General features: G+C 34.5%; 1 protein-coding gene across 10 annotated transcripts in view; it reads left to right on the forward strand.

Annotated features, from left to right (window-relative positions):
- Nucleotides 1-13,052, forward strand: part of slc2a9l2 (solute carrier family 2 member 9, like 2) — a 177,462-nt gene that overhangs the window by 84,511 nt on the left and 79,899 nt on the right. For all 10 annotated transcript variants that reach the window (XM_038295565.1, XM_038295606.1, XM_038295545.1 and 7 more), the window contains exon 9: nucleotides 5,193-5,303. In XM_038295565.1, the coding sequence (XP_038151493.1) occupies nucleotides 5,193-5,303 (111 nt within the window). The remainder of the gene's footprint in view (nucleotides 1-5,192; nucleotides 5,304-13,052) is intronic.

Consider the following 13,052-nt stretch of genomic DNA (forward strand, 5'->3'; position numbering starts at 1 on the left):
GAGGATGATTACAAATGAGTGAGTCACTAACCTTGTTTGACAGTGCAGTCTGTGCCCAGAGAACGAGGATGGTTCCAGCCAGTTGGCTGACGCTGCCCGAGAATTCCAGACGCTGAAGCCTAGAAGGCTCCAGAACTGACAGGAGGTCAGATCCAAGAAAATGAAGGAAGGTAGGATAATCCAGGTCAAAATCAGAAGGCAGATCCAGGTTCAGTCCACAAGAAGATTTTGGCAGATGTCCGAAGACAGGTCAGTCAAACAGATCAGACAGGGGCAGGCAGGATCAAAGGTCAGAATACAGAAACAGGTCAGGATCAGGCAATCAGAACACTATTAGAAATGCTAGAAAAGAGTCAAGAATAATCTGGCACTAACGGCTGGGACCAAGGAGATTGTATAGAAGCAGGAGCAGGTGGATCAGATGAGCAGTAATGAGAAACCAGGCAAATTTAGACAGGTGAATGAAATGAGCAGTCATCAGCACCAAGATCATGATAATTTAGGTCTTTGCTGCTACAGTATGTGTGCTGGTGGGGAGTATGCAGTTATACAATATAAAATAGAAATATTACTTTCGCTATAATTAAAGGGCAAAGCCCAACCTCGGGAAAACATCCCTGTGCTGTAATCCTCCCTGCGTCTTTGCTCCACACAATGATAAGTGCTGTTCTCCTGGCAACTACCAAACCCACACTCGTTTATTGGATTGCCATGAGACTCAGGATTAATCGCTCTAATCAACATGTTTCTTCTGCTTTAAAAAGCATTTCCTCTCATGCTTTGCATTGCACTTGGTAATGTACAGCTTTGATGCAACTGCTTGGCCATGAAAACCAATTTGATGAAGCTCTTCACACAATGTTATTGAAGTAATCTGAAGATAGTCACATGAGGTTTTGAGATCTGTAGCTGGTGACACTGCAGAATGATTGGTGACCTCAGTGCACTATTAGCCTCTTTATCTAAGTTGACTGTGAAATGTTTAGCACCAAAGAAATGTTATGGCTAGACTTATTGCACAGGTGTCCCTATATCATAAAATGATAAAACACTGATTTATTTATTTTAAAAATAATATTTAAAGAGGATTTAATCTCTGATCATTTGTAGTCATGTAAGGGAATCAAACACTTACATTTGTTGATTTGAAAAGGTGAGCAAACACATTAGGTTATAAAGTATATATATAATTTATAAAATATTGTAATGGGTTTCGTTTTTCAGGAATATTTTTCTCTGTTTGTCAAAGAGATTTGGATTCCCAAACCTCAGAAGTTCCTTGACAATATTTAAACATTTTCATCTAGTAGTAGTTTAAGAAATTAGTTTTGTGATCAGCATTGTAAAAGCAAAGTTACTTGGGCAGAATTCTTTAGTATCTGAAAAACAATTTAAAAATTCAGCAGGCATTTTGTACTGGACAGAAAGAATGCCATGACAGTTGATTTTCTACACTGCTGCTCAAACATTTCCACACCAATTTCAGTCCTAGAAGTGACAAAAACATCAAAACTTCTCATCAGGGGGTGGATCAGGTGTAGCGGCGAACAGCATTTTCACACCTTCCTTTGGGAAATCTGCTGTCACAGTTGTGACCCCATATGAGAGATTTCTTTAAAAACATGCCTTTTTTTCTGCTTTATTCCCAAGACAAAAGCCAAAGATGAAATAGGTTTCGGTTATGGATCTTCTTTGAATTTCCATATTAAAGACCACATTAAGGCCACATGAAAAGGAAAATCCAATCTTTTTAAACTAGATCAAGACTGTCATCATGAAGAAGGAAAAAAATATTTTTTTTCTACAGTTGATAATAAATAAGAATTATAATGTGTATGTAGGAAATAATTGTAAGGATTTTAATGAAAAAGTAAACTTCAGCATAGTTTCTTGCTTGAACAAGATCAAACACTCTCTACAGGTTTGTGTTCATTATAAATCAAAATCCAGGCAATCTAATGTTGTTTCATATACGCTTTGATCACAGCTTGAGCTGTTAATCCATATAGTGCAATGCAGGGTAAATATATTTCCCAAAGAATTGAAGATAAGTGCACATATCTCTGTAAAAAACACAGTAAATCACAATCACCTCCCACAAACTGGAAACAAACATTTAATGCTTCATTTCAGTGCTAGACATGTATCAGGAAAAATGCGATGATGTAGTGAAGCTTTGTGACAGATGAAGGTCTGGTGTTTAAATATAACAGTGATAAACGTTTATTGCAAATTCCCGAACATGTATGAGTTGTCCTGACACAACCAATAGAACTACACTTTGTTTTCCTCCTACAACATCCATAAAAAGAATAATCATCCCACAGGAGAGCGGTTTTCTGATGTTGCATAGAGAGTTAATGTTACGCCACCGTCTGTAAGCAAAGCTGCAATAAGAACTGTCTGCCACTGACTCACAAAACAACTAAAAGCGCTGCTACAAAGTCTGCAGTTTGTGATTTTAAGAAAATCTTAAGACTTTTATCCAGGAGCTGTGGTATATGAATTCATGTATTTTTTTTTTTTTGTTATTATCTAAAAGTTTTCACTTTTACACCTTGTTCAATTTTACAGGAAGAGTTATATTTTCTGTTACTTGAACATTTTGGCAAAAAATAACATTTTAAATTGCTTCCTATTTGTGCAGAGGAAAGAAAAGGAAAAATAGCTTTGACATTACGTCATGCCTATATGTCTTTTGAAACATGGCTCGGCTAACTATGATCAATTAGAGACTGAAATGTCTTTGCAAACATGCTCAACCTCATTTTTAAGTTTTGCCACGAATTGAAAATGTTTACCATGTGCTCCCCATGCCTTTCGGTCTCTGTCATCAACTCAGACTGACCCTGAGTGCGCTTGCAGACAGGTGAGTTCCCACTTGCCTGCGGACAGAGGCACTATCGCAGACAAAGATGGGTTGTTCAGGTTCAGAAAGATTTCCTAACAGCTACTCTGTCAAGCCGATCAGTGGTCAGTGTGTTTTCTCTGCCTGTGCATAGCAACCCGCCTTTGCATAGCAAATATGATGAGTTAAAAAACCTTTTGCTATAACATCAGCCCCCATTATGTTAAGAAGCTCAGTTTATTTTGCTCCATCTAGCCTTCAATCAACTATTAACAGCTTTCTTACAAGTATTTTTGCTAAGGAAAAATCGTCCCACAGCATGATAGTGCAACCACCATGCTTCGCAGTGGATAATAATCTAAGTGGAGCATTTCAGTCTGCAGGTTTGTTTAGCCCTTAAAACTATTTCTTAGAAATTATAAATGAGATCTATTATACATTTCTGTCAACTGAGAGTTTCTACTGGACAACCTTCCATAAAGGGCTGAACTGCTGAGTGACTAATATTGTCGTCAGCAGAGCTGCGGATTTTCCTTCGCCCTTAACATGGACTATATAGCTACTCTTCTTGTGACATGTCATTTAGGTGAATAATATTCTCTTGGTAATATTGCAGGTGTACCAAACTCTTTTTTCTTTTTGGATGATGGATTGAACAGTCATACAGGAAATGCATAAAGCTGGGTGAATTGCTTTATACTGTAAACCTAACTCCATATTAAACTCCTTCATAATGCTTTGCTGTAACTAACCTGTTGGCTGAGTCCAATATTAATTATTGGACACTACTAAATTTGTAAAGGCAATAAGGCACTAAATTTTTTGGGTATTTCACAGGAAAAGGAGTACAAATCAAGTGCAGGTGCCACTCTGCTAAGCCGTTTAATTGTTAAAAAAAAAGATTACTATGCACCATATTCTCTCCACCTTACAATTTTCCACTGCTTTGTGAGGGAATTTTAAATAAAAACGGAAATGAAATACACTTCACTACGCTACACTTAACAAATATGAACCAAGTCAGTCGGTGTCATTACCTTTTTTAATCACTGTGTGTGGCTCAAATTAGAGATTGGTAACATTACAAAAATCCAGCACTTAAATAATCATCTGTAGTGCAATAAAAGGAGGCACAGTATGACCCTGTTCCCTTTTGAAAGCTATATTTTAGTTCTTCCCAAAGCGCAACTGTAAAAATTGAAACAGATGAAACAGCTGGCTGTATGAATACAAGCAGGAGTGGAAAAAAGAAATAAATTTTAGTAAAATATGGCTATTTGAATAGTCAACTATATGAAGATGACCTAATATATATGCAGTTAGGAGTGTCATTTAGATTGATTCTGCTACTTAATATGCTCTTCAATACTGTCCCCTTGCCTAAATCATTTGATGCATAATTTTTCTATTCCTTTTTTGCTTTGTTATTAAAGCAAATAACAGCTTTAAAATCAACCCGATATCCAACAAAAATATTCAGAATATACGCAAAATATCCGCTCAAATGACTCAAATGAATTGCAGCGATTAAGGAATAGAAAGCCATCTAAACCAACGTACAAAGGTAATAAAAACGGCAATTGACCACAGAAGCTGATTCCAATTTCTCCACCCATGCTTGATATCTTCCAAACCTAGAACCTGGCTAGAAAAATCCCAGTAAACATCACTTTCTCCCCTGACCCGAAGAAAGAGAGCTTTGCTAGTTATTTTTACTGCTTGATCGCATTCGTTGCTGCTAAAGATGTTGGAATTTTTTACATTTATAAAGAGAAAATAATAATTTTTAAAACTGCTTTGAATAAAATTCAGATGTCTGGCAGCAACAAAGTCATGCTTAGATCCATAAAAACAATGGTCAAAACTGTGTTTTTATGACGGAAGGAAGAAACTTCCCTTGATGGTCTGAAACATTTAAATGCAACAAATAAAGCAAAAACAGAAGAAATATGAAAATGGGAAGATGACTTTTCTCATAACTATATTTTGTATTCAAACTCCCTTAGCTTACGACATTCTTTGAGCTTAAGGCTATTTAGACATCTACTTGAGTTTCTAACCACATGAATCCCAGAGTTAATCGAGTTATGGGATGTTTTGATGACAAGGGCTCCATCTGAATAATCTATCTTTTCAAGGTCTAATCACATTGTCAGTCCTGTTTTTATGCAGATTTCTTCTTCCTCTTACTTAGTTCCAGGCTGATAAAAAATCATAACAGAGAATAATTCTCTCAGCTCCAAATACAAAACATTTTTAAACAAACCCCGATAATTTTCAAAAATTAAACAGTTTTATTGATTAATAAATAAAATGAGCAAATGTCCATTTGTTTTTCTTGCAGATCTGGTACTACACTAATGGGATCCTACGGGAAGCAGGCTTAGCAGAGAATTTACTCCCCTACATCACACTGAGCACAGGAGCTACAGAGACTCTAGCCGCCATCATCTCAGTGAGTATGCCTGATGCCTTTACTTGTTCAAACACAAAGTAGTCTTTGTGTTGGTGTTGAACAGTTTCAATTGAATTATCAGTGGGGAAAGGAGATTATTCTGGTACATTTTTATTCATTTTCTGTGAATACTCTCCGCATGATGCAAAAAATACCAACTATTGTTTTAAATATAGTTAGGTGTAAACTACTATACTAATGTTTTATTGCTTTTTAATCATGTTTCAGGTCAATAATAAACAACATGACTATGATTATCATTTCTATATTCAATGCTGTATTTACTCGTCTAATTTGATTGCATTTTCTTTGTAAAGTAAAGATGCTATTACACAAGGCTTCCAGGGAACCAGTTTTTTACACTCTGTACCTTTCCTTTTGAAATATTGTTCTTTGTACACTGAGTCACATATAGCAGTTGATATGTATCCAACTCTGTAGGATATACAATACACCTGTCGTTATTGAAGTGCAAATGCCAAGAGCACAACTGCTTTAGTCCATGACTGACAAACTGTAGAAGTCAGAACATGAAAGCTCACAGAGGCAGAAAGTCTGAAAGAGGGAGTAAACCAAAGAGCATCAGCCTGTTGTTCTATGTACTCTGGTTAGATGATAACAGATCTTGAGGTTGAATGTAGGGTCAGAGATACAGTATCAGACTGAGGGATCACTTATTATAAAAAAAGAAAAAAAAAAAGGGGAGTGGTGGTTTAGTGGTTAGGGCATCGTGCTTGGAATCCAGAGGTTCTGGGTTCACTCCCACAGACTGCCACTCTGAGTCCCTAAGCAAAGACCCTTAACCCCACACTGCTCCCCAGCCACCGCTTAAAGGCAGCCCACAACTTCCGAAGGGGATGGGTTAAATGCAAAAGTAAATTTCTCCAGTGTGAGATCAATTAAGTTCTATTATTATTATTACTTATTTTTATAAAATTACCCCTCTTCTAATATATAATCATATAATTACAGACTACTAAAGTTGTTATTTATCCCAGTTGTTTTCCAAAAATGAAAACATTTGATTCCACTAGGTAATAGCAAGATAACTTTATTTTTATAAAAAAAAAAAAAAAAAAAAAAAAAAACAATCTATGCACAAACAGAGATTGTTTTATGGAATTAAAACGTGGCTGGCATTCTTTAAAATCATGTTAGAAAAAAGTGTTCATTTGCTAGCCTATTGCTAACTGCCTTTAAAATCCTCTTAATGAGAATTGTTATCAGTGCTGCACTAACAATCTTAACAAGTAAATACAGGCATCTGAACTCATGTCCACACGTTAGGAAAGGGTTCTAGTTGTTAATAGCCAGAAAAAGTCATACATTTAAAAAAAAAATCCCCAAAATATTTGGAATGTGAGGCAACATGTATTAAATAAAAACCCTAGTTTACCAAAATACTACATTTCTACAAATAAAACGGCTTGTTATGGACTGTAAAACTGCTAGTTCAGATAGGCTTTTGCTTATAACTTATCAAGCCTTTTATATCCTCCATGTTTTGCTCTGTTGGCTGAGCATTTTTACAATTGCCTTTGTTTTTGCTGTGAAGTCTGTTTTTTTTCCTTTAATATAAAACTTTTAGAAGGTTCTTATTAAGCCAAAGACAAATTTCTTAGCTGTCTTGCTGCAAAATGATCCTACTTGATATTCTTTTTGCTGCATATACAGTAGATAGTACGTTTACTAATAAATCTTTTTATATTAAATTTAACTTGGCTGTAAAAGTGGCTAAGCTCTGCTCGTCTGACCTCCTTTACTCTTTGCAGCAAAGAATACCTCTGTAACATGGACAGAATCACCTCAGAGAAAAATATAAATCTATAGTAAAATAACCCACAGCACCCTTCCCTACATCGCATTAGGTTAGCACAAACGTTTATCCAATTTAACCCTCATTTAAAAATAAAAATGAAGCTATTATGCTGTGAGTTTGTGTCCTGTTTTAATTGTTTTAAAGGGAGATTCATGGACATTGGTAAAGGTTACAGATGTTAATATACAAGAGTTAACAAGGCAGCTAATTTTAATTTATTGTCTCTTAGCAGGTGGCATATAACAAATAAAACAAGGCTAAAATGATGCTTTAATATTCATTACATGGTCGTAAAATTCCCCCCTAGAATTTAAACAATTAGATGCTGTTATTGAACCATTTAAAGCATATGTTAAAGCCTGGCCTATTTGTAAAGATAAAACACTTCATTTTTAAATGATTATTCGTTTTTATTATCATATATTTGATAAAGTAACTACAGTAGTTATTAAAAAAACAACAGATATAAATGTATACTTTTTGTCACCTTGATTGTTCTTTTTTTATAACTGTGTATAGATGGACCTCGAAAACAAAGAATGCTATATATACAAGCCTTACCTACTACAAGTTACAGCCATTTAACCTAACAAATTCATTATATGTAATATTAATTATTAATACACAAAGTTTGTCTGTCACCTCCTGTATTTTTCCTTAAAGATGGGATTTATTCTACTATTTAGTAGGAGCATGCTACTCTACATGGTGAACTAAACTTGCACAAAAGATGGAAACCTTTCACTTTCTCTTATTTGTCCTATTAATATGACTTTACATTTTAAGCACAGTGTAAACCGAAAGGATATCACTTAATCAGTAAAAGCTGAACCAAAACATGATGTGTGTCTTCCTTGAAATGTTTGTTAGTATGACCTTTTTGGACAGAATGCTAAAACTATATTTTCATGGCTTGTATTAAGTGATTTATTCAGACTAGTGACTAGAATAAACCTCCATGATGCTGTGACATCATTTTCCATCTCCAGCATCTGACTTCTGAGAGGAGTTTGCATTGATAACAGTCTTGTTAAGTTTTAGGACTTCTGCAAAATGTAAGCAGTCACCCATAGATGTGGAATTCTGAATGAGTTTGTTGACAGTTTTGTTTTCAAGCTCAAACTACTCTTTGTTCTGTATCTTGTGTAGTAAAAAAGAAATTCCCTTTGTCTTGAACTAATAAACAAATAAAAGTTTATCAGTTTTGTTTTTAAAGGAAGGATGTTGAACCAGTATAAATAATGAATCTCTGACCAAATAACAGTTTGCAGGATCAAAATCTCTGTTTTTCACCACTTAGCCTAAAAAAAAAAGGGATATAAAACTGAAATCATATATTTTCAGCCTGAATATCTCCTGAGTTTGCCTCAGATTTTTTTCTCCTGAATCCTAATGCCATAGGCCAGAGACTAAAACATATGGATTTATGTGAGAACAAAGAACATGGTGCAGATTACCAGAATTTTAAGCAAGAAAGGGTTTAAAAGCTCTTTTTAATCAACTGCTTAATTTTTGACACTTAGTTGCTTTGACCCAGAGTTATTTAACAATGAGGAAACACTTTTTTATGTTTTTTTTTTTTATTATTTAATGTGGATATAATAAAATGTATTACATGATATTAAAGTAAATATTAGGTGAAGATTTGAATTCATTTTCTCTTTTGTTGAGTCCAGTTAAAATATTTCCTTTTCTTCTTAGACAGAACCACATAAAAAAGCAGTAGGAAATATTCCCTACCATCTCTCATTAAATAAGCATATATGGATCCTATATGATATAAATTGGATCCTCGAAATTGATTTGATCCTTGTCAACATGAGTACGTTGGAGTCATTTTTTTTCTAACCTTGATTGAGTAAATCTGAACCAATTCTCACATTCCAACAGTAATTTGAAATTAAACTGGAGGTAGACTGACATTTGATTATATCACCCTTTTTATGAGCTGTTCTTCTGATTAAAATAATCATCAAAATTAAATTACTCTTTTTTTAGTCACTTTATATATGGTGGCCCTTAAAGGGCAAGTCAAATAAATTGTCATTGAAAGATCCTTTTTTTATAAAACTGTCCAGACTTTTTTTCTGTCAGTCAAAGCTAACTTTAATTTAATGTCTCTTAAAACAATTGTGGTTCATGGAGAGTTTAGATTCTGGTTGTCTCCTTTTCCATGTTTTTATAAAATTAAGTAATGTTTATGTCTTTGATTTTTTTCTTCCCAACTATAATTCTGAGATTTGATTTAGTAGTGCAGCAACATACATTACTACAAGTTCCTAGAGACATTTCAATTTTTACTTAATCAACAGTAAAATTAAAATATGTCCTCCCTTAAAATGAAAAAAATAACATTAAAACAATATCAAGTGTGGACATTAAGGATGACTGATTAAAATGTTTAGATTTTTTCTATACTGATAATCCTCCTTTGGATAAAACAACGCAGTTGCTACTAAATTGATTTGTATTAGTTTTATATTCAAAATAAAAAGCATTTTGACCTTTACTAGTTCCAGTAGGTCCAGATATTTGTGGGGATAATGAAAAAAAAACTCTGCAGCAGGCTTCAAGATGTTGCTTTGTTGATTTGTCTCTCAAATATCATAGCACACACATTGCTGAGGTAGGAAATAAATAATCCCAGGCTTTGCTTTAGCCTTTGCTTGATTTTAGTTGCAGTGGTTATTACGCAGATCGGCCAAAATTCACAAACAGCAGTTCGTCTTCTTCCCTTTCCATATTTTTAGATAAAGATTGGATGAATTATGCAGAAAGGTAAAGCATTCCAAAGGCAGGTGACTAATTTTCAGACTGATGTGACAGAATCAAAAAACTGTAAGGAAATATGAACAGTCAGTTGGAATCCTCAAATTCAGATATAATCAGCTTTGGGATTACTCAGGCTCCACATGAGCTGACCCAGAACAAACCATCTTTTTCTGGTATTCCCTCATCATGCGCAATAATATACGGCTGCTTTCTGTTGTTCTCCCCCAGATTGCCTTTGAAATTAGAGCAAAGCCTTTTAGCTGCAGCCTGTTTGTGTCCTTGTGTGAGCTTTGGCTGCACAGCTATTGCTCTTTTTTTCTTTACTTTCACCCTGTTAACATTTTATTTGCTACAATGGCCGCTTTGTTATACAGAAGCAAAGGCTGTGGATCAGTGAAATGTGTTTAGACTGTTTCTGCTTTGGTCATTTTCTTTTTTCTGGGACTCGTTTCAGTTGTGTATACAATTATAGAAACCGACACTAAGCTATAGGGAGAAAAACAATGTTAGAAGTTATAGTTTATGTGAACGTTTTTTTAAAAGCGAACTTTTTGTGCAACCATGAGTAAATGACTACAGTATGACTCAGACTTTTATTCGTTGGATGGGCATCTGTTTGTCTGTTCTGGATCCCAAGGCCTTGAATATAAAAAAAAACAAACTAACATTTTGATAGTTTTCCTTATTAAAATTATAGACATAAAATCAAAATTAAATTTGATTTGCTTTTCTTTTTATTCATTTAACCAACAAGAAGGTGCTTAATGAACTGTGGCATCCCAGTTGCAGATTTTAAAAAGCTTAATTCAGCTTCAATTCTGCACACTTGGGCAAAGGTATGATAGAAAAATCAAACCTTTAGTTTCAATACACATCTTTTTTGTTTTAAATAGAAAATTCCCCAGTAAGTAAAATCTATTTTTGCCACAATGTTTGGTACCCACTTAAATCAATATAACTAAATAATTTTATCATTCAGTCTATGTTTAAGCTGATCAGAGTTTCTTGGAATCTTTTATAGTAACCCATTACTTCCTACTTCCCTGGATTATAAAAATGTCAAAAAACAAATACCCGTTTCTTTTAGCCTCTGGCTATTGGCTGAATGAGGACACATATTTATCTTGTCACCACCCATAGGGAGCAGGAATGAGCCAAGGAAAGGAGAGCTCGGAATAACAGCAAAGGCTGGATGATCTGGACAGATTGTGCAATGAGAATATAACCTTGTGAAATGCCTTAGCAGAAGAGAATAACGGCAAAGGGGATATATGTAAGGTTTTGAAGTGTCACTCATCCCTGGGCTTAGGAATGTTTTTATCCCCCCTGCAAAAATCAGAAAGAAAACCTGTATTCTTCACTGAGCTATATGTGCTGTGTTTTCAAGCTCTCTAATAATTTGAACAAATTCTTCTCTAAGGGGAAAATGAGGTGGAACATTGCTTCTGCCAATACAGCCGTATCACAGTTTCCTGAAACATTTTTGAAAGGTCCAATGTTTTAAAGGACATGAAGAAATCTGCTGAAGGGCTTCTGTTTTGGAAAGTGAGAAAAATCAGCTTTGCTTGAAATTGGATGTTCTTGTTTAATCTTGTGAGTGCCTGTTGATACTGGGATGAGGATGATAAAACTTTAAAACTTAAAAATTCCAGATCATTGTGTTGAAAGACATTGATCTCGAATATTATTCTAATCTTGCTATTTATGATGCTCCTGTTTTGCAAATCATTTAATCAGATTTTGCACAGTAACAATACTATATATATATATATATATATATATATATATATATATATATATATATATATATATATATATATATATATATATATATATATATATATATACACACACAACAATAAACAAGTCAATCCTTTTGATATTATAGTTTTAGAATCTTAACTGCTTTATAAACCTACAGTCTCTTATACATGTATAAATATCCTTTAAACTTTTCCCCATTTTTTACTTTTATAACCAAAATTGAAATCCAGCTTAATCAATTGTATATTCTGATAGCTTAGCAGTAGCACAAAGTTTGAAGTAATATGAAAAGGATCACTTTTTTTTTCTATGCAAGGTTCTCATGCATTTATATTCATTCCCTAGTGTATTCTAATCCCTTCCATAGAAATCCAGGATAAAAATATGCTTTTAAAGGTTACCTTATAAGTAGGACCAGTGTGCAAATTAATCTCAGGATAAATCCAACTGGTTTCTAAAGTGTTTGGAGGTTTGTTAGAGAACTTTAGTGAACACGCAGTGAAGCTGTAGCAGACAGTGGAGGGATGAAGCAACAGACGCTTAAAGCTAGCTTGGGTTATAAACTATATCCCATGCTTTGGATGTCTCACAGAATACTGTTCTGCTCATCACTTGAAAATTGGGAATATCCCATCTGGTACATTTTAAAATAAAAAAGGAAAAAAATGTCAGTCTTTTAGAGATTCTGTACTGCAAATGCTATTTGCCAAATATGTAAATTCAGAAATGTCTTAAGGGGGATAAAGGGGGGATAAACAAACACAAATCTATGCCACACATTTCTGGCTTTAATTTGCAAAAAACACTGAATAATGTTTCAAATTTTCCAGGGGGAGAACACACTTTTTTTTAAAGCGCTGTACTGTGATGCAGCTGAGGAAAGTGAAAAAAAAAAAATACTGACACAGTTATGAACCTTTAAATGCAGCATGTTATTCACTGACCTCCTGCTCTCTTTTTTAGTACCCCACTAGGCAAAAGCCCTTTCTATGCAGCACGCTTGTCACTATTGAGCAGGCTAACAAACCAGAGCGGAGGATTTTGTGCCACTCCACATTAATTCACACAAATCCAGCCGTGTCGTCACAATCTGCAGCCCTTTGGCAAGTTGGAGTTTAAACACAAACAAGTGATCATGTAATGTGAAAACTGACCTTGTGGTAATGACGCACATTATGTGAGAGACATATACATCAGTTTAGAAAGCAAATGCTTTCAAGTGAAAAGGTTTCAGCGAAGTTTTCTTTCATAGTGTGAAAAGCAATGAGGGAAAATTAGGACAATAATCTGCCTCATTTTGCAGGAGAGCAAGTAAAAAAAAAAAAAATCTCATATTTTTTACTGCTATACTGCAGGGTCCGGTGGGACATAAAACATCAACAAACATGAAAACA

This window comes from Cyprinodon tularosa, unplaced genomic scaffold (assembly GCF_016077235.1).
Source record: "Cyprinodon tularosa strain WSP-4 unplaced genomic scaffold, ASM1607723v1 ctg11, whole genome shotgun sequence".
Taxonomy (NCBI): domain Eukaryota; kingdom Metazoa; phylum Chordata; class Actinopteri; order Cyprinodontiformes; family Cyprinodontidae; genus Cyprinodon; species Cyprinodon tularosa.